This window comes from Diachasma alloeum, unplaced genomic scaffold (genome assembly GCF_001412515.2).
Source record: "Diachasma alloeum isolate Michigan unplaced genomic scaffold, Dall2.0 Dall_scaffold_00534, whole genome shotgun sequence".
NCBI lineage: Eukaryota > Metazoa > Arthropoda > Insecta > Hymenoptera > Braconidae > Diachasma > Diachasma alloeum.
Window position 1 is genome coordinate 383539 of NW_021680666.1, and position 23434 is coordinate 406972.

The 23434-nt window shown below is 39.4% G+C and overlaps 1 protein-coding gene across 2 annotated transcripts in view; it reads right to left on the reverse strand.

Annotated features, from left to right (window-relative positions):
- LOC107042890 (epidermal growth factor receptor) overlaps positions 1-19008 on the reverse strand; it is a 35885-nt gene extending 16877 nt beyond the window's left edge. For both annotated transcript variants that reach the window (XM_015264125.1, XM_015264124.1), the window contains exons 1-2: positions 18642-19008; positions 5289-5617 (exon numbers count right to left, since the gene is read on the reverse strand). In XM_015264125.1, the coding sequence (XP_015119611.1) occupies positions 5289-5424 (136 nt within the window). In that variant the 5' untranslated portion in view covers positions 5425-5617; positions 18642-19008. The remainder of the gene's footprint in view (positions 1-5288; positions 5618-18641) is intronic.
- Between the last annotated feature and the right edge of the window lie 4426 nt (positions 19009-23434).

Consider the following 23434-nt stretch of genomic DNA (forward strand, 5'->3'; position numbering starts at 1 on the left):
TGACGAGCGTCTGATACATCTTCCCTCAATATTTTTCATTTCCACCGATAAATGTATTGAATATATGGGGGAGAGCTGGATGGCGAGGGTTTGTGGGCTCGAGGGTAGCCCCGCGGAGAAATTACGAAATCCTTCGTGGAATTGTTATTAATCTGACTTGCTTGAGCTCGTGATTGCTGCATGGGCTTGCGGTATATGATTTGATGAGTTTTGTGATCAAATCTTTATGCTCTGGGGGTTAATGAAGTCTGCGCGTCATAAAAACTAGTCGTTTTGCCACAACATTTTTTTAGAAGTCACAAAAATTATTTTCGGAAAATGAAATGTTTCTCTTAATTCCAAAAAATTGATTTCATCAATTCTTGATTGTATTCTTCAATCCTCAACAAGAAAAAATTATGGAAATTCAACTGAATCACTCTTCAACGAGTTCTGCAACATTTTTTCAAAAATTATAAGTCGAGAATTCTTCCTTGAAATATACGAAATGCCATTCGTCGATACCCCCACCGTCTGGGCATAAGAATTCTGTCACAATGTCATCGATTCAGTGTTCTTACCCATCGGATTGACGAGCGTCTGATACATCTTCCCTCAATATTTTTTATTTCCACCGATAAATGTATTGAATATATCGGGTTAGAGCTGAACGGCGAGGGGTTGAGGGGGTATCGAGTGGTCCCGTGTATGCTCAAACGTCGGGCATAAATAAGTATTGAAAAATCTATGTCGGCGGCATAACCCACACAGTCAGTACATAAATATCTGACGGCATATCCAACGGTTATATTTCATGCTGATGATGAAAAAAAGAGGCTGTACACAGTTGAATATGTCTTGTTGGCTCTTTCTTTTTTTAACGTCTCCTTATTTCTTCTGATAAATTCAACGTCTCAATCCGTCGATGCTGGCCTCGTGTTCCAATATCCCGAGAGCGGTCAATTAAGGCATCCCTCTACAGATGTCTGGGTCCTCCGTTACTCGGTGACGTTACCAAATATGCTGACGAAATATAAATATTACATTTTGTTTTTTAGAGGGACTTTGCATGAATGTTTGATTGTTTCGATTACGAAAATAAAGAATGTTGTAATGATGTCAATAGCTGCCCCAATTGCGGGTGATTCTTCTAATTATTCGAATGTTCATGATGATCTCCGCAGTTTTGTTAATTTTATTCCATTTCAAGCCGATGAAATTATAAGTATTTATTTCAGAATTTCTTTGGAATGAATAAGTATAATGGAAGGAATTCCTTATCACTCTAATGGAAACCTTTTAGGGGACTGCACTTCGTTCCCGGGTGGCAATCAGCACAGGCTCAACCAGTTCGACAATATTTTACGTGTGATAGGTTTACACTGAAAGGATTTGTTTACACTAATTTTCATTCTTTATCAAATTCTGCTTTTTTTATTTTCATTTTTAATGAAGGAGTATAATTCTTTGGTTTTTGAATAAAAAACTGAGTCCATATAAATTATTCGATAGAAATTATGCATATAATATGGATAAATTCACTAATCATTTTGTATAAATATAAAATCACATAAAATAAGTTATTCGAAAATAGCTGCCTTCTTTACAATTTAAATACTCAATTTTTGCATATTTGATATCTAACTACAATTATTAATATCTTTGCTATTCTATTTATTGTTTACAATTGCGAAAATTTCCCTGTAAAATTGGAAAGTCTCAATTATTTTTTCCACCCAAATAATTCGTTTAAAAGTCATAAAATTCAGTGAGAAATTGGAAATTGAAACCCATGCCTCAACCAATTGTAATTCCCCAATTGTTATTCGACGATAGCTGCCTTCTTCACAATTTAAATGCTCAATTCTTCTATATTTGATATCTAACTACAATTATTAATATCTTTGCTATTCTATTCATTGTTTATAATTGCAAAATTTCCCTATAAAATTGGAAAGTCTCAATTACTTTTTCCACCCAAATAATTCGTTTAAAAATCATAAAATTCAATGAGCAAATTGGAAATTGAAACCCATGCCTCAACCAATTGTAATTCCCCAATTGTTAGTCGACGATAGCTGTCTTCTTCACAATTTAAATGCTCAATTCTTCTATATTTGATATCTAACTACAATTATTAATATCTTTGCTATTCTATTCATTGTTTACAATTGCAAAATTTTCCGATAAAATTGTAAAGTCTCAATTCCTTTTTCCACCCAAATAATTCGTTTAAAAATCATAAAATTCAGTGAGAAAATTAGAAATTAAAACCCATGCCTCAACAAATTGTAATTTCCCTCACTCGCATACCCCCTCCGGACAAGAATTTCTCCTAAATTTTCATTATCCACCCAAATAGTCCCCCATAAACTAGAATTCTCCCGTACTCTATTGGACACCAGCATTTCTCCACTCATTCCAAAAGTCACGTCCTTCAGGAGTGAACAGGCATCACTCCACAAGCTATCGATAACTTGAACATTAGCAAGGCCACAATGAATGGCCATTCTGGGAAGTTTTTTGAAAGTTTCGTCGAGTTCTATGAGCTCCTGCCACTTAACTTCGCCAGTACATGTGTCATCAATGTACCAGACCTCTAGGGTATCTTCGGGATCTTCAGGGAGGGTTTTGATGATGGCTCGATGGACTCCGAAGCTGCAGACCCCAACCAACATTCCTACTGTCAAATCTGATGGGTTTAAAGACTTCTTCTGACCCAACTCTTCGTAATATACGGACAGGACTTTCAAGAGGCTCAAATATTTTGAGTGAAGGGCCTTCGGACGGACCCAGATGTCGTTGGGCCCATCAGTACTGAGGATCTGCACTGGAAAGCGATCTCCCAGCGCTTTGAGATCAGTAAAAGGTATCTGAGATGATCCTGAACTGTTCATCGTGCCTTTAATCACTGATTTTTTTTTATCAATTTCGTTTTATTTCTCTGCAATATTGATTTATTCTTTTTATTTATGGAGATTATCGATGATACTACGCTTGATAAATCGTCCACTTGAATTATTTAATTAGTTCAATTGGTTTTAGTGATAAACTACGGGGAAATCACAGTTTTTATCAAATTTTCCCGAATTTGATTGCATGTATCACAGTGGCGTGGAAACCCGACTGACAGCTGGCGTTTCACGCTGTGGGTCGAATATTTTTAGGACCAACCGATGATACCGCGCAGGAGGGGAGATCCCCTATGGATTTTTCCCGGCAGGAAATCGTGGCGGGAAGGGGATTTATCTGACCAATGAAAACTCGGGTTTATTCAACTCGCCATGACGTTTCAAATATTTCTGGTCATTAACATTAATTAGAGGTGAAATTTTTTTCTCTAGCACCGTCATTCCGCGGTCTACAACATCAGGTAGATGGGATTTCAGATAAATATAGAAGGGAACGAACAGGTTCAATGGTGTTAGTCGAATGAGACGAGAAAAAGAACGATTTTTCAAGCTTTAAATTTTTTTAGTGTAACATTTCAAAATTAAAGCAAACAATTTCTGTTCCTGAATTTGACGGTGAATTATCGTATGTAATTCCACGAGAGCTTCAAAATTATTTTGCATTTTCCGATGGGTTCGTTGCAAACAAACGAAGCAATCAATTTTTTCCTGAAAAACTTGACGAGTTCGTTTGTATGTAGGAGAGCTTAAGGAAATTACCTGATTAATTTTGCAGCTCGACTGGTGTTCGGAAGAGAATTTTTCCATCAACATTTCGGTCAAGATAAGTGCACTATGAGATAAAATCCATCTGTCAGTTCCATCGAGGGGCTTACTCGATCAGGAAATCTTTTGTTTTTCATATGTATAGCAACATGAAAAATTACCAGTGGAATTATCAAAAATCATCAGTTGAATACCGTGTTGATTATACAAAATAACAGTCGAATAGTGCAATTCTATTGGCTGAAATTTGGAAGGGAAAAATTCTCGATTAAATCTGCTCTCCAATATAATTTGTTGGGATTTCAGATAAATATAGAAGGGAAGGAATAGATTCAACAGGAGGAGAAAACAACGATTTCTCAAGCTTCAAGTTTTTAGAATGTAAATTTTTTTCAGTTAAATCAGACAATTTCTATTCCCGCATTTTAATTGAGAAAACAGTTCCTAATCAAAATAAATTATCGATTAAATCTGCTCTCATTCCCTTCAATTCCCATTTTTATATTCATCCCCATCGAATGTTGATTAGTGCAATTTCCATGTATTTTCTCCACCCACACATCCAGAGAGATAAATAGAAAGAAGAAAAATCAGTGGTAATTGGTGACTACAAAACGGGCGTGAACGAGTCATCACAAGCAAATCGTGTACTTGGGTGACAAAAAAAAATCGAGTGAAAGGTGAAAAGAGAGAGGTCCAGAGTCAGGCTCACTTCCCAACTGGAGGGAAAATTTTTTTTCCGACTCGTTTTTTATCTCTCCCCCCCTCGAGAAACGGAATTTGTACCTGTGCTTCACAGGTTCCCCTCCCCTCCCTTCCCTCTCTATATTTTTATTCGTTTTATTGTACTTGGAAAAAAGGGGGTCTTCAACCGAGACTCACCTCGCCCACGTGTTATAATCTCGTATGTTTTTCTCGTGTCGCAATGGCGTATCGCAGTTGGACTTTCTACCTTGTTTGTATTACGATTAAATTAGAGGAAAAATTTTTGTTGTTATCGGGGAAAATATTACTATATCTAGTGTCGTTTGGCCGTAATCATCATTAGAAATAAATTAAGAAATGTAATTCGATAAGAATTGAAGATTTTGTAATGGAGAATGATAAAATGGAGAATTTATTCAAAATATCTTTATGAATTCCTATCTTTTCAATATTTTTTAAAAATAATTACTATTCAACAATTAATTTTTCTCTTCATTCTTATAATCTTCAAAATTATCGAATTAATGACAGAAGAGGCGAATGATCTAATCAATTGCCTCTCACCTCTTCAATTGATCACCTAAATCTACAGATAAATAATTCATGTGTTCCTCTGACAAACTCTGAACTTGTTTGCATTACGATTAAATCAGAGGAATAATTTTTTGTTATCGGGAAAAATATTACAGTATCCAGCGTCGTTTGGCCGTAATCATCATTAGAAATAAATTAAGAAATGTAACTCGATAAGAATTCGATAAGATATTTTAATGGAGAATGATAAAATGAAAATTTTTATTCCAAACATCTTCATCAAATTTTTTTCTCCATTCTTATAGTCTTCAAAATTATCGAATTACTACGAGAGGAGGTAATGATCTCTCCCCTCTTCAACTGATTACCTAAACCTAGAAATAGCTAACTCACTTTTTCCTTTGACAAACTCTGAACTGAGATCAGCCGTGACATAGTTGCTACCAACGATAACGATAAAGCCTATCACGAGGCATTTGTAGATTGTTGTCGACAGTGCCTGTGGTGGCTCGTGTCGCTGGTTGAACATGATGAGCTCTCATGCCCCTTCACCACAATCCACCGGCCTCTCAAGATTAATCTCGTGTGCGTAAATATTTCTTTGATCCCTGACCAATGGCGAATTTCTCTCATTAACGTTGTTAAATATATTTTGCTCTCGCATCCCCATGGCTGATTAACTACCAGTAGACGATCATGTCTCTCCACGTTTCCACGTTTTTCTGGAAGAAGAAATTTCAAAATAAAAATTAGAAAAATTAATTTATGGTATTAATGAAATAAATGAGGGAATCGATCGCATATTTTTGACAATGAAAAACCTGTCCAGTGGACATTCCGAGAGTGGATGAACAAATAACATTAGGCGAACGGGGGAGAGGCGCCAGAGACAGTATTTAATTTTGATGGCAACATAAAAATCTGGTATTTTGGCTCTTCCTTCATCCCTCGCTTTTTCACTGGCATAACTGGCCCTCTTCCTTTCCCGATTTCTTCGAATTTCGGGGTTTCGACATTTGTCCATTGATTCGTAATTAACAAAAAATGTAATTAGGATAATTACTTAAAAATTTAGAGGTCTGCAGAGCAAAAAATTGTAGTTATTCGCAATTTTTAATGGCACTGAAGGAATCAAGTTTCACATTTTGATGAAAGAAATTATTTTATGTGACTTAAAAAATTATTAGATAGGGTAATGAATTGGGAGTGAGTAGTGGCTGCAGTGGAAGAGCCTCGGCCTCATACTGTGAAGATAAAGGGTTCGAATCCCCCCAGAATAACTTACCATCACCTACGATTAACTAAAATCCATTTTTAAACTAAATTTTAATCATCAAAACCATTAAACAATGCGAAATTCCTCGGATATGACTGACAATTCCTTTCACGTGCATGCCCGTAAAAACTTTCTCTCCACTAAAATAACAATTTGAACGAGTAAATTCTCATTACTCAGCAAATAAAACAAAAAATCCCTTGCATTCCTCTCTTTATTTTCAAGCATTAAAAAAAAACAAAAAAGCTCTCGAAGAAAGAAATGGATAAAAAAGGTGAACAAAGGGTTAGAACGAAGGGAACGAGGTTCTTCGCATGGCGACATCGCTCGTATTTATCGACACCGTGTCTCCTCTCGTTTATCCCCCCCCCCCTCCCCCCCAAAGCACTAGGTATACAGCGAATCGCGGCATCTTTTGAGGGTATACCTCTGGCAAAAAGCCCCTGCACTGCGGAGACACGTTGTGCCTCCGTGTTAACTGCTCTGCTTATGCATTCATATCCTTGTTCGTGAACATGAGGATCGGGTCTGATTGTTTCCACAAAATGCGACAACGGGTACCTGTGTTTGTCCTGCCTCGAGAAATTATTTTGAGGATTTTGTGAGATTTCGTGTTTTAAAAAATTTTTTTTTCGTTCTATTTTTAATTTCTAGAATTGTTTTCCGTGTCTTTAGATTTGATTTTTAATTAAAACATTAGTTTTTCGCTATCTGATACCGTTTCGATCCCGAAATAGTAAGAAAATTGATTTTTCAAATAAAAGAGAATTCACCTGACAAGTTTTGACATAAATAAGAAGTGTTTTTCACCCCTGGAATATAAATCGCTTCATCGGGTTTCACATTATCCATTGGACTCTCACTCACAGTAATGGACGGTTCGATGTGAGGTAAGAAGCGTCGAAAGAAGTATCAGAAGAAATAGCGATGGAAAGGACACAAAAATCCAGGAATATAATGTCAAGGGGTAACGGTATTAAGTGAGAACGTGAGCGAGGTAACGATGCGAATTGCAATTCTGGCTCGAGTGTGGTCAAGTCGACATCTCCTATGCATTCCAAATTGCATTTCCTCCGTTTCACCTCCACTTGTCATTTTTTCTTTCCCCCTCATAAATTTCAGTATTGGGAGCAAGAAATTCTGCATGAAATTGAACTGCTCGATGGCTTTTTTTATCACTGTTTTCCATTGAGCTATTTTAATTTGCGCACAAGTGAAATCAACAAGCATAATGCGTCGATCCTGAGATCAGCCACATGCGTTAGACATTTTTTTCTCTCATGTGCGTACGAGGCCAACATTACATTGTCGATGTGAAAGCTAGCTTAGGCTGCTTGTCGTAATTCACTCAGTGTGTCAGAGATATATAGAGCTTCCTAGGCGTTTTGTCTCCCGAGATATTTCAAATCCCCTCATTACGCCAATTCAATATTTTTCATTTCAATTGAAGTTAATAACATTCATCATCGGACTGAAATTTCCGTCGACAACTTCACGTTACATGCTTTTACTCATAACTAGGTTAATAAAAATTCCTGTTGGTGAAATAAAAATGTTCTAGTTCATCTGACATATCAAAAATGCTGCGCCTCAAGAGGATATTTGCCCTCCCCGTACCCCCGAGTGAGTCCAATTATGCAAATTATTAAATTATCCCGTATATTAAACCAATCAATTTGAATCGTGATTGAAGGTATTGCGCCACGAGATGAAAAAATCTTGCGGATCTGTTGCTCAAGCCCGAGCTGCGTGAAATATCCTCGCTCGCAGGCCGATCGTGTCCCCGGGGACTCCTGGAGGGACTCCACAGCTCCATTTCACGTCGTTAAACATCTAGATCCAGGCAAAACCCTCGGTACACCTCGTAAACAAAATTTTGACGTGTGTAAGAAAACTCCGGCTTCGCAAAACCCTTTAGGAGCCGATAAAAAAAAACAAAAAGACCCAGAGGAATTAAAAACTTCAGACAAAACATACCCCGAGATCATCAAAGAATACAGCGAGCAAATCGAGTCGAAAATTGCGCAGAACGAGGAAAAAAACCGTTTCACCGGAATTTTCTCCAAGTCGACGATCGAAAGAATTTCTTCACTAGCTGGAATAAAGCAAAAACATGGCGCCAGTTCTCCGAAAAATTCGTCATGGAAATCCCCGGAAAAATCGACGAAAAAAATCGATAAATATTCAAACGAAGATCCCTCCGAAATTTCGGTAATTATCGAGCCCCTCCCCCCGGATTTACATTCACACATGAGTGACATGGGTATAATGATGATTACAGTGTGCGAAAAAATAACTCCAACTCGTTCATTCGGCGCCGTTGACCTTCGGATCAACGGTGTGCCTGTTACACGTGTGAAACAAATTAACACGAGATTCCCTAACCTCAATGTCACGAGTTCATGCGGCAAATGTGAGATTAAAATTCCCATTGCGATGAGGAATAAATCCATGTTGAATTTATCGTTATCGGGTACGAGAGGATCGGAAGCAGAGAATGATGTTCCATTAAAAAGGATGACTGGTGATTCTGGAGGGCATGAAGGAGACCTCATGCGTAAAACTGTCCCCTGGTGGACGACCTTGGAGTCCTTTCGCGCCCTTGAAACCCCTCGCAATCTTAAAATCGAGCTTCAGGTGTTGAAATCATCGCAGACAGTCGCAAATATCCGGAATAATTCCGGAAATTCCGGTGAACAATCCCAAGTGAAAGTTAATCTCAGCCCCGCAAAACCGGTGAAATCGGCGTCCATTAGCGAAATGAGCCACGACAAAGGCGTCAAGCTCCACAAGTCAGACATGAAGAACGTCAACTCCTTGATAAACCACTGGTTAAATTCTAAAATGAAAATTCCCCCGAATCACCGATTTCCCGAGACGCGTTTGCGCTACGCGCCGGCGATAAAATTGTCCGTCTCCTCGATAAAAAATGAAAAAGTGGAGGAGACCAGGAACATGGTACCCTGGGCGAGTGCCAAGTCTTTGTCTCCCACGCGTGTCGCAAAAATCCAGCAAAACAAGAACCCAAAAATCGATACAGCCCCGGGAAAATCGACTGCTGAATTACCCAGCGCAGTGTCTTTAGCGCCAGAATTTCCGGCGATCTCTGGAGAAATTCTGGAGAGGGTGGAAGTGAAGCTGGCGCCGGAGACAATGAGACCTATGAAACGAGGGAAAGGCAGCAGCCTAATTGATTATGGACATCGTTTGCATACGGTGAAGAAGCCTGAGAGGAAATTGCAGCAATTGGATCAGGGCAACCGGATGCTGAAGGAAGGATCGATTGAAGAAGTCATGGCAAAGAAATCGAGGCCTCGTGACGCATCGGTAGAGAGGATCGTTAAAAATCATCGGAAAAACGATAATGATTCGGCAAAACAGACTGATGATCGAGGGATTACGGGGGGTGACACTTTGGTAAAATTAATCACGAAAGATTTGAGATTATGACGACATATATTTTTTTCATTTTCAGAGAAATGTTACTGATTTTCAGTGATTTATCCCTAATTTGTAGTGACATTATCACTAATTTCCAGGGAAATGTCAGTGAATTCAGTAACATGTTCTTGAAAATGAAAAAAACAATTCACTCAACGATAGCAAAGAGTACTTTGATGAATTATTTCCAGTAAAGCCAGATGATCGAGCGAGACCACTGGGACCAGAGAGGATGCGCTCAGGTCATCATCATGCGAAGAGTTCAGATGGCAACAGCCAGGTAACCTTGCAGGGCACGAAGACCCCAGGCGAATCCGGGTACCCCGCCAACACTGTGGAATGCAACAACAAAGTACGCCTCAAGGACGAGAACATCCTAACTACTCCTGGCACGAGATCGATGCGGAAGCTCAAGATGAGACTCCAGAGATCCATGGATCGTGACACAAGACGGAATGCGGATACAAGTGTCGGGGATAGATGGGGAATCAAGTATCCGAGTCATGGGAATTTGAATGATAATGCAGCTAAAAAATTACTGTACTCTGCCTGGTTGAATAATCAACGTGGAGGGGACGACTGAAATTTCTCCGTGGAGATGCTGCATTAGTGCATCAATTTTCATGCAGAAATTTCGTTGTTCACAAATTCTAAATGAGTTCAGGGATATAAATAAAATGACTTTCGACTCAACCAGAATGACTGCCAATTATTCCAAGAAGCAATGGACATGGTAGTGAAAATACACTGTATCCTTTTTTGTTCTTACCCCCAATTTGCAGACGTGCGAGATAACAGGAGGTCCCCGATAACTGGTCATTAACCGTCAGCGTTGGATATTTTAGCTGGAAAAAGGGCCCCGACAGGTAAGAAGCCAAGAAGGATATCACGCTTGCAACGTAACCCATCATTACATGCACGCGTTTTCATGGTTGAAGGGTGGAAGGAGCGGAATAAAACGTGGCAAATGTCTTTCAAAGAAGCCAACTTCAAACTCCGGTGGAATTTAATTGCAATTTTTCAATTGGAGAAAATGGAGAGAAAAAGGAAATTTACCTCTTTAGGGGGGAGGGGTAAAAAAAGTGTTATTCAGGAGAACTAGATATCGAGGATTTGACCTCCGGGCCGACCGGTTCGACCCCCCCTCGAGACCACTTTGATTTATATCACCTTAAGACTTATAAATATATCGCCGTTGAAACGTTGCCACGGAGGTTCATCGTTCATCCCAGGGATAAAAATTTCAATCCTGGGCCCGCAGGTAAGAGATTCCTACGGTAGAGGGATACCCGAGGAGACTCGGTAAATTCCTCAACAACTTGGGGCATAACATTTTTAACATCGACTCCATCATATTTCATCATTTTTACTGTAATTTGCTTTACGTGCGTGCGTTTTTCTCGGCATAAAGATGGGAAACATGATGATTTCGTCTATACAAGAAAACTAGGGGAGTAAATCAACACGTGATTGGGTTCTGGAGGGTCACGACGGTCTTGAGGAAACTTATATTTTGTGACATTAAATTAAGAAAATAATGAAATTTAAAATTTCAATGAAAACTGAGGATAATTTTCATCTGAATTTATCTCATTCCTATTAATTTTCATTGAATAATTAAACTGCAATTTACAATTTCCACGGACATCCTTGAAATTTCAGTGCAACTAAAATGTGATAAAAATATTTAAAAGTGTATTTCACGCGTTTCGTTCCAAATATTACCAAAAAAATAGTCACCAATTATTTTGCACCCGACACACCACATGTTACGTACAAACCCTAGAATTCAATCTGTGCGGTATGCACTAACGAGTGCGTCAGATTATAAGGCAACTCCACCTTAATGACTTCGTGATTTCGAATCGTTAATCCGTGTGTCCGTTTTCAGGAGCAGTTTCTATAACGAGCCGTACCATCGATTTCGTAATTAGTACTCAGTAACGTAAGCAAAGGTGAATCAAGAGCATTGAATTCAAAACATTTGCGAGCATCACGGGGTTTATCGATTAGACCCGATGGGTGTTAACGAATACCTGATGTATGAACTTGTTGGAAAACAGTGCTGAATTAAATTGGACAGTTGATGGACGACGGTTGCAAGGCACTTGTACATTTTTCAAATCCCCCGCCCAGTATTTCACTTATTCATTCCTGACACGTGTGAATCCGTCTCGGCGAATCCCCACCCCAAGGACGACAGGTTCTCCGATCCTCTGGAGATTTTTCCGTTTTGTTTGTTTGTTTTGTTTTTTTTTTTTCATTTATTTTACACGAATGGAACTTGACAATTTCCATTAGACTCCGTGAAAACGCATTTGGGGTACTGCAGGGTGCATCGATCACTGGTATTAATCGCTGACGATGATAATCCCGTTTGAGAGACTCCGAGAATTCCCGCCGAGGTAAAAGCCCAACCGCTCTTTATCAGCCGCTGCTATTTAATCCCGATATTTTTATTTTTTTTATCCCCGGGGATCAATTATTTTCCCAGTCTTTTTATGACTCTCATATTGCGTTGGATCGTCGGGGCTAAAATGCACTCGACGGCTCCATCATACCGTGAAGATGAGGGGTTAAAGAATTAAGGCGCTTAAGCCGATTAAGAGGGCTCATCTGTATCAGCGTATCAAGTCTTTTAAGAAAATACATTTTCAGGAATTTCAATTAATCAAACTGCATTTTGTAAGGAGCTTTTTTAAAGATTAATGCAATGGAAATTCCTTCTCCCCCTGCCATTCCCCGAGCAAGATGTCCCCAGCTGCATTAGGATAATTCAATGGACACGTGAATCGTAAAGTAAATTGCTGTGTGGATTTTACGTCCTGACATTTTCATTACAGATGTCGAAACATTTATTCAGATTTTATGTTTAAATCTTTACGGATTATTTGCATTGGATTGCATTGGATATTTTTTTTTCACTCCATGTTTTGACTTTCTCCTCGAAGTGATTGGAGCTCTGCTAAGAGACAAATGCACCGGCAGTTTGTCTTGTCCGTTCAGCTTGTCCTCTCGAGGTGTGGAAAGCGAAATAATGAATCGAGCATTGTCACGTCGCGGACGCCCGCTGTCTCGCGGCGCTTCACCCCCTTTTTCAATGTCAACAACCCGGTGGTCCTCTCTCTCTCTCTCTTCTTGCCGAGGAAGCAACAGCCCTGCTTAATTATTCATTGACGAGGATTAATTAAGTCCCTTCAGCTCTGGAATTTGACCCAAATCGTGACTTCAGTACGTCATTAATCTATGAAAATAGATGTTAGACCACAAAAATGCACTTCCAACACCCAAAGAATGATTTACGACTCACGTGTTTTATCAGAATAGTGCTTTCGGTCCCCATTTGTGCACCTGTACACGACCAACGAGCAATCGACTCGAGTCGTTATCGTCGCGTTCTTATACCAGCGCGGCTTGCTGGTAAAACGATAATGGCTTCTGTAAACCATAGCCACGCAAAATCCAATCCCACGATGAATCTCAGGAATTCGTGCAAATAATATCGAACAGTTGTTGAACTAACATTTCAGGATTGTTTATAGAATTCTCTCTCTTTCTCTCTCTCTCTCGTGATGGGCCTTTTTTCGGTGGACCACCTCGTTGATGAAACCATCTCCCATCGAATTTACTGTTCCTCGTAGCCATCATTGTGAACTTTCTTGTTTCAGGAGTTTAAATGAGACGAGAGAAAAAGAGAGGAGGGGGACATTGGGCTTTGGCGGAAAGGAAATGTTCCCCTCAAGGAGAACCCACCAGCCTTATTTGGCATCTCATTATGGACATCGTGCCGTATTTTTCGTGAGTCACTGGGTCACGATCATGTAAACACGTAAAAACCGCACACGGGTTGATCGAATTATAGCAGTTCTTTTGATATCGTACCCCACAATCTCCCCTTTTATTCATACGTAATGAATAAATCTGAATGCCCAATAATTTTACGGATTACATAAATCCTTCTGCCTTTTGTCATGTGAGGAATTGAATCATTCAGGTGAGTCTGGCGATTCGATGCATTATAAATTAATGGATTTTGGGTTTTAACGTGCTCATGCTGTATACATCTAGCCTTGGGGTCGTTCCACCGATCATGCTGGTTTTGCATTGGTTTTCTTTCGCTCCATCTAAGTCGTGACGGCATCAGCTGACTTTATACGCTTGCTGATGATGTCACCGGTTGCAGCGGTACGGGTGTGCATTATCCTCTTGGCTTTTTTTTATCCCTTCCTTTGAACACTGAAGCAACAAACGCCTACACCGAAAATGTCAGGAAACTACTAAAACCGGCGGTTACCGTTTTCTGTAATGGTTCAATCTTTCTGCAGGGTTTGACCTTCCCCTGATTGCTTCCTCACACACTGCGCCCACTGGGATTCTTTGATACAGTTCATTGGTATCAACTTGTTGAGGAGAATTTCTTCGCACTGATTGGTGGATTCGACCGATGATTATGGAACTGACGGAGGTGTCAGTGTGGGTGCCTTCTTGAGGAAAATCAGGTGTCGAAACAAATATAAATCGCGGGAAATTGTATTCACTTGGAGGAGCGAAATTACCTGACGCAATAAGCAGAAAGAAGTGGAAATATACATTGTCATGAAAGTCAAGTGGTTGTGGCCGGTTTGATACACCAAAGATCACCAAAAACTTCTCATCCTCACTGATTGATGAATAAATAATAAAAAATTCAATAACTAAACCTCATTTAGTTAATCAGAATTCTTAATAAGATGAGAAAGAAATGATCCCAGACACCTTGGACACATGTCGAAAGACACGAATCGTTTCTCAGCATTCGAGCGAGTAGTTTTCTTTCTCGTCAATTAGAAGCAACATCACCCCTCCTTTGGCTGAAGTTTGTGGAAAAAAAAACCAGACTGGACTAGCTCCGAATTCTGAAGCTCTTCGAGACCTCTCCCTGAATTCACGATGCCGGTGGGATTCGAAAGAATGACATTAACATACCGGTAAAAGTGAGTTTACAAAAGAAACAAATTTCAAGGCAGTTGTTGAAAGAAATGTACGGTTTTTTCATTGTTTTGTAGTGAAACGGTTTCGTAAAATGGAGGGAATTCAATGGTTTTAGCTGGAATCGATCGAGGTTTCTCGCCTTGGAGACCTAAAACGAGCGAAGGACTAATTAACGGATCTCTTAACAAAGTTATATTGAGTTTCAGTGTCTCAATCAGCGCCCGCTCGGACGCTTGGTCACGCTTCGAGACTTTCCAATTTAAATTTTTTGTGGTCTCCTACTTTTTTTTTCTCCGATTTCCGTGATTTATGACCGATGTCTTGTCAACAAGAGCATAAAAAGTGTTTATTGATTTCATGTATGCACATGAGTGGCGCTGAGTGCGCGTATGAGGGACTGGGGACGCCTCCTGTTATGGCTGGCGTTGGGTCTAACGTCTGTTACTAGTAACTCGATGAAGGCCTTGACGGACACCCCACGCAATTTCTTCAGACCATGGGATTGAGTATCGTTTCGCTAATGAACGTTCGATCGGTCCTGCGGAGAATTATTGAATTATGGAATTTTTTTACATTTGCATGATTTATCTCGACGCAATTTGCTTTGTAAAATCAAATTAATGGCAAATTTCACGGAAAAAAATGATTCAATTATCTACACGAATGGAACGTGAAGGGCATTTAATGCTGTAATCAACTTAATTGTGGTTTAATCATTAGTATTTTTTTTCATGCCTCGATCATTAGCCAGTGCATTCACAACATCTTTCACAACTTAATTGAACGATCCTAGGAATTTTTGTAATGAATTATAATTTTTCCCAGATGTAACACAATATCATTTCTTCCACCCGAAATATTTCCACAGCATATAATTTCTCGTAGGACTCTCGGATTACCCGCACGTCTCCTCTCTTTCATTTCTTCTCTTTTCTTTCCAGAGAATAAAAAACACGAAAGGAGGAACAAAAAGTAAACGCAGTAGTGGAAACCAGGTAAGGATATATATCAGTGCAGCGTTGCATTTCTGACGAAGGAGAGGAGAGAAAAAAATGAACATGGTAGGGGGGTAGGTTAAGAAGGTAGATGGTTTGAATTCTAGAGACCCGAGAGAGCCTCGAAAGCCCTCGTAATCTTTAGCCCCGGGGGTCAACCACGAGAGCGGCTTCACGACGTTAAGACCTCGAAAAAAGATCCATGCGAGATAGTCCTCGAGACCAGTACCTGGGACCTGGCTCGAAGTATACATAAACGTGTGGTGGAACGATACTGTTTGTGGACCTCTGGATAATGTACATTATGCTGCAACTCGTGAGAGACAAAGGCATGGATCTCTTCGGGAGATAAATCAAAATTTTGGAAAAGGTGATGCTGAAATGGCTAGTCCAGTTTCCTAGAATGTAATTCAACATTGTCCTTCGATCACGTGATCTAAATAGTCTTCAAGGTGATGAGAAATCGTCGCCATGAAAATTGAAATCGTTTTTCAACGACTTTTGTAAGGAAACTTGAATCCTTTCGTCTTACACTGATGATAAAAATTTTGGAAAGATGAGTTTGAAATGGTTAATTGAAGTGTTGGAGATGGAATTGAATGTTTTCCTTTGATTAGCTAGTCCAAATGCACCTCAAGATGATGAGAAATCGTCGCCATGAAAATTGCAATTGTCTTTTAACAACTTTTGTAAGGAAACTTGAATCCCGTCGTCTTGAGACTGATGATGACAATTTTGGAAAGATGAGTTTGAAATGGTTAATTGGGGTGTTGAAGATGAAATTGAACGTTTTCCTTTGATCAGCTAGTCCAAATGCACCTCAAGATGATGATAAATCGTCGCCATGAAAATTGCAATCGTGTTTCAACAATTTTTGTAAGGAAACTTGAATCCTGTCGTCTTAGACTGATGATGAAAATTTTGCAAAGATGAGTTTGAAATGGTTAATTGAAGTGTTGGGGGTGGAATTGAATGTTTTCCTTTGATCAACTAGTCCAAATGAACCTCAAGGTGACGAGAAATCGTCGCCATGAAAATTGAAATCGTCTTTTAACAACTTTTGTAAGGAAACTTGAGTCCTTTCGTCTTATTTTTTAAACGGTTAATCGAGTTGTTTGGGATGGAATTGGGAATCTTCCTTCCCCTGTTTCAAATATATCTCAAGATGATGAGAGGTCATCGCCATGAAAACTGCAGTCGTCTTCCAACAACTTTTCGTAACGAACCTCGATACCTTTCATCTCGGAATCATGATAACAACTCTGAAGATGATTTTATAGAGTGCGACTAGAGCCACGATTGAACGAACGAGCTCGACTTTACCTTCGTGTTTAACCTCATTCCACCAGGCTGACGTCAGTATTGCCTTTCCCTCGGCTTGAGGACCTTTCCAGCATCCAAGACAGGAAAGATGTACAGACACCTAGCTCGCTGGATTAATGCAACCGGCAATATATTTCTCCCCTCGAGCCCACGTACTTCTAAAGACTCGAGAGAAAGGATTCGCGGATATTAATTAACGAGGAATCTTAATGCTATTCATTACGATCGTGAAAAGAGTTTTTCTTTTTTCAGTCTTAAAAGGGATTATACGTGACACACTTCTTCTGAGGGCATTGTAAAAACATAATTAAATTTTGAAGAAGCTTGGAAAGGATGAAGCCCAGGGGACCACAGACTCGTTGATTTAGGGATGACTTTTTTACGGACGGCCGGCTCAACTTTAGAGCGTGAATTTGAACATTTTAACTCAATCGTAACATTGGAAGGATGAAGGCGATGAGAACGAGCGAAAATTCTAGCTATAAAATCCGAGGCATTTGTTCTGAGGCTTCTGCTGACAGGACTTGAACAATTTTTCCCCAATTTGCAAACAATATTGAATGAAGAATATCCCTGATGAGTGACTGCATCCAATTGGCAGTATCCATCCAACAACAACAAATCTTGCTGTACCCATCCGAGAATCTCGTTGAAACTCAGCCTCGGGCCAAAGTACAGGGTACGCAATGCAACACAATCCAAAGATGGTATTGCGTATACGAAACCCATCTAGCTAGATGATGAAGCGAGAAAAGGTAGAATATATTTCTACGAGGATGAAGAATCATCGTTTTATCCTCACTTGTCTGGCCATACCTGGGGATCTAACTCGATTTGACTGCTCGCCATAACCTCGCCCTCTTTCATTCCTCATCGTTGTGGTCTAGGGTTGGGCCTCTCCTACATCTTGGAGGCCTTCAGCGACAGACTTATGAGATATTCATGATTTTTTATTTCTCATTTAGTTACGTCGAGGGAATAAAAATGTCACGCTTCACTTGTAACCGGCTATTTGTGGGAAAATAAACTCCATTTTTATAACTGTTACTTGTGATACTAATCATCAACTTCATTCAAAATTTACGAAAATCAAAAATACATTGTAAATGCTATCACAATGGCAACTTCTTGCAAAGAATTTTTTTCCAAAATTATGAAAAAAGGAATTCTGAAAGGAAGTCCGGTTCCCTTTATCTCCAGATTCTCCACTCTTTTACCTCAATGCAAAACTACTCTGGGCCTCATATAGACATGGCAGATGTCATCGTTCCCTGAGGTACACGAGTTTTGCAGGAGTCAGGGGAAAAAAGGGCAAGTGAGGATGAAAAGAAAACGAATGAATGTTTTTCGAAATGTACAGATACCGCCAACGCAACGCCTGCCTTCTTACCCCGTCGTTCAAGTCCCCGTATTGTGTACTAACCATTCTGCTTAACATAAGGCCCAAATCCCCCTCTTCTTATTTTTAGTGTTATGGCCCCACTAAAATTCCAGACTTGCGCAATTTCTGTTTGAATTTTTTACTCTTGGGAAATTTCTATTTTCATTTAAATGACCTTTTTCTGAGCGCCATGACATCATTTGGAAATGGAAGAAGGGGAGCACAACGAATGCTGATGATTTTTTAAAAGAATAATAGGGGAAGTTTTGATTGGTGGACAAAAATTAGTGTTCGCAATGGGAATTTAATTTTTCAACGAATATGTAACATGAATTTCCCTCCATGCACGTAACACTCACCGTTTCTACGACGATTGACGGTTTCCGTGTACCCCCAAGTGGAAAGTATCCAATCAAACCAAAATTATGCTCCGAAATTTTAAAAAATCCCAGAATCACTGCACTCACTTGGAATCAATCATGCAAACTTGAACATTCACTCATGAAAAATAGGCAACTGCTGTCATTGCAATGCTGTCATCATGAAAAATGACATCGAAATGTCAACACTAGCATCGAAAAACTACAAAATCCAAAAATTCTCAGTGCATAATGAACAAAAGTCCCCGTTTTATCGAAAAAAATGACAACAACAATCGATGTAAACAAAGTAAACACAAAATCATGGACTCCGCGGAGTGAAAAAAAATGGGTTCCGCGCGCGTCTCACCTTGCGGAGCGAGTCTTTGGGATACGAGCATGGAGTACAGGTCCACGCTGGGCCCTGGTTCCCTCTCCAACCAATCCCACCACCACGATGCTTACCGTCTTTTCCACCTCCAATCGACTCCTCCAAGCCGGCCGCTTCCCCTCCCCACTGTCTTATTCTCTTCTAAAACTCAGGTATGCTACCTTTTCTATATTCTCGGGCCTACGAGGCAACATGATTTTCGAAGATGTTGGGTAAAGTACACTATTGCTCTTTTCGGGTCCAGTTTTGGGCAGGGAAGGGGGAGGGGGGGGGGATTGGCTTTGAGCGAGAGTTTTGAATCTTGGGCGTTTCAAGGTGCATCTGGAGTTGAATAAAAAAGAAAACATGTGTCGCGATTAGATAAAGAACAGGGGTTTGAGGTTTAGGTGGTTCCCAGCATGTTTCAGGAATGTTGGATGCATATTGCGTAAGTGAATTTAAGAAATAGCATTGGTTTCTTCGATGATTTTTGCAGCTGAATTCCTTCATTTCAAAAAATGCAATAATGTTTTGTCTCATGGGCTTTGAGGTTTTAGAAAACATTAATTTTAAGAACAAATTAATTTTTGAATCAATAATGTTAGTTCGTGGGCATGACTTCAAGTGAATGTCGGAACGATATCAATTTCTCATTAAGAAGTGTTTACTTGACTCAAAAAATTATGGTTTTCAGAGTCGAGTGGGGGTTTATTGTTCTCCTTTATTTTTATTTTCATCCTGAAAGAGCCTTGTCTCCACCCCTGACTGTGAAAGGTCGAGGGGTTGTCTCTTCGTCTGCAGCAGGTGCCTTTGTGGGATTCACCCATAGACGCACTCGATAGCTTTGTAATGTGGTCTGACCCCGAAAAATTCCAGTGTACCCTCGACCTTCCTGGGACCCGTCCTCACCCCTGCTGGCTCTCCACCCATTGTACCACTCAAGTGGATTGACCGTTCCTCCTCCCACCCCTCCGACGGTCTCTTACATTGTTTGGTGAGTCCTGCTGTTCGTTCTTTTCCTTTATCTTCGTTTTTTCACTCTTTTCTTTGGGATGTAAGCGCGCGGTAACAGGGATTACACGCACAGAACAATGAGGCAAAATTTTCGACTACAAAAAGAGGCAAAATTCGGTTGTCACTCGTCGAGAGGTGACACTTCACGAGTTGTCATTGTTGGGCGAGGAAAAGGTGAAATTGATACCGTTTCGGGGTAAATTTATTTGACTTTTTTTTTATTTTGAAGTGACAAGAGGAAACACTTCAGTTTTTAAGAGACAAAATTGGACATTATCCGAGGGATTTTCTGTTTGAATTAGAATATGAGAATTACTGATTTTTTTTAATGAATAGAAAATGAAATTAACTGATTTATCCGCGCGGGTAAATAAAAAAATTACAAATGGACATTTTTAATGAACAATAACTGGAGATCGGTAGAGTGAATTTCGACGTTTTTTCTTCAGTTCGCAGGTATTTTTTCAGACTTTGAAATGAAGCTTGACTCGTGCAAATCACGCTATTTGTTTAGGAGATATTGATAATTTAAGGAGGTCCATTTTCCCGCACCTGCTCCAAAAAGTCAGTCTAAAGCGTCAAAACATAATTTGCTCCCTCTCGGGAGTTTCACCTTCGTGCGGTCTTTTCTCACCCGTTTACGAGTGAACTAACGACCCGGATCGGCGATATCGACTCCACTAAAATCCACTCCTCATCTTTATTTTTTTTTTTTTCATCCCGATGTAACCGTGTACTCAGGGATTACGCAATTGTACTCAAGCACTAATGGCATGTTGACTGAAAACAGATCGTTCTGAGAAATTTTAATTTGTTTATTCAGTCCATTTGCGGTTAGTACGTGACTACTCCAGCAATATCCCTGCATTTATGTATAATTCCTTGGGTTGTAGGTGGATGGAGTCTTTCGATATGTCGCGAGGATTTACCCACCCACGGTGGGACAATATTTGAGGACGAGTCAAGTGGTCAATCATCGAAAGAGGAAAAAAATCTGAATTCCGAAAATTTCTCCTGATTTTTTATTCTATTTTCGAGAATAAATGAAATTATTTATAATGAGCATTTAGAAACCACCTCCTATCATTTAAAAATGTAAAGCAACGCAAGATAAATTCAGTTCTTCGTAGAAACGAATTATTTCGCTTTTCGCAATGAAGGATAATTATCTCGTGTTAATTGCCCCACCTGACAACGAAAATTCCATTTTCTATTTTATTTTCCAGAAGAATAAAAATGAGTTTCACAGAAATGAACAGCCGAATCGAATTAATCTTAATCCTCATCAATCGTAATGAGCATTTAAAATCATCCTGCATTATTTCCCAACAAATACGCTCAATTCCTCCATTAAATAAATATCTCCCAACCATTCATTTTTTATCCCCCCTTCCCCCCTTTTAACGATCGCGTACGCGCAGCAAAACCGATTCCCCCAGCGATTTCGTTTCGATTCTAAACTTTATGATATCAAACCGTTTGTGAAGCCCCTCACGACTTTCATGATCTGAAAACCAGTTGTTTATTTCAATTCTCTCCGCAATTGCTTCAATTTTTTTTCCTGTATCGTTGACATGACGAGTGGTACACCTGTCTCTTCAAATTATTTCGCATTTTTTCCCGGACTTTTAACAATTACAAACAAATTCCAAGCAATTTTTCTAATTTTCTCTCCTAATTTCGACTTTCTCCCTCATAAATATCTTTCAAAAAGACCCAAAAAGAATGAACTCTACCTGTATATTACCCCTCCCCCTTCTTCCTCCCAAGAAGAATTTTAAAAGCGAAAAGAAAGAAGAATTATTAACGGCGATTAACAAATTTGTGGCGGCAAAGAGTTCCGTAACCCTGGAATTTATGTGTTAGCGACGCGTCGTCACTCCAGATGCCAACCGAGGGGGCTTAACCTCTCCAAGGAGTACACAATTCCCCCCCCCCCTCACCCCACCCAACGTACAGTAAATGACGAGAGAGAAAAAACGAGAGAAAAATTGTTAGAGAGAGATGAGGTGCGCAGGAGGAGGGTATACGTCACCTTTGCGTGTTTGTCTCCACGCCGACCGGTTTTCCCTGCCCTCCACTCCTCGCTGGTGTCTCCAGGACTACGTTTGTACGCGGTGATATGTGGATAATTCAATGATTTTCTAAGGTGATTCAAATGGCTTGTATCCAATCGAGTTTATATTTTTATTCCAGCCTTTGTTTTTAGTTGGGAAATAAATTCGTTTTAATTAGGAATATTTTTTTAATTTTATTCGTCATTTTGAACCGTTAGAAAATATTTTACGAATCAAAAAATCATTGAACTTCTTCAATAACTGGAAAATTACGTTTTTTAATGTTACGATCTCTTCATAAATAATTTGTTAGTAATTAATATTTTGTTCTGAGAATATTCTTAATATTTAAAATTTGCCAAAGATATAACATGAATAACCCTCTTTATTCATTAATCTCCCGGCATTTCATTGACAAATTAATTCGTTTTAACTAGGGATATCCTTTGAATTTTACTCTTCATTTTGAAGCGTTAGAAAACATTTCACGAATCAAAAAATCATTGAACTTATAAATAAATAATCGGAAAATTACGTCTTTAATGTTGCGATCTCTCCATAAATAATTTGTCAGTAATTAAGCTTTTATCCTGATAATTTTTATTATGAAATATTTTTTAATGTTTCAAATTTTCTAAAAATATAACATGAATAACTCCGATTATTCATTAATCTCCCGCAATTTAATAAATAAATTCCACAATTGAAAATCTAAAATTTTTGTTCTCTCCATTTTGTCTCATTCAGCGAGAATTTTATATTTTCCTCGTCTTCAACTTGATTTAGTACGACGCAGTCCAAAGTAGGTAACACGTGTGACTACATATCGAGAATTGATATGAAAAACGTACGTGTAGTACGATCGTCTCGCTTATCGTCTGATATGGCCCCTCGAGGCGAGAAAACTGTACGATTGGAGCCTGAGGGAAAATACGTCTGCCTCTTGGGTTGATGTTTGCCCTGAGATCCGGGTGATTGATCATGATCTCAAGAGCCCGTCATCCAGTCGACCTTTCGGCATTTTGTTTGAAACATAATTTTCTTTTATCCTCCGATGCCTGCAAATCACTGACGGATGTTGTGAATTTACACGCGATGCGCTCGTTTGAATCCAGGTACATTGGAATTAATCCAGGGGAAAAAATGTCAGAAGATGCCATTGCTAAAGACTCGACGTTTGAATGCGAGGGAAAAATTGTGCCTGCAGCGAAGAGGCTGCGCATTTTTTCAAGTTTCCTTCGAACATTTCGACGCACAATTCAAGGAAAAAACAGAGAGATGTCCGTGAAGATAATTTTCGTTTTTCTTTTAAGGTTCGAAAAATCATTTTCTTTTTTTTACTCCTTAGAAAT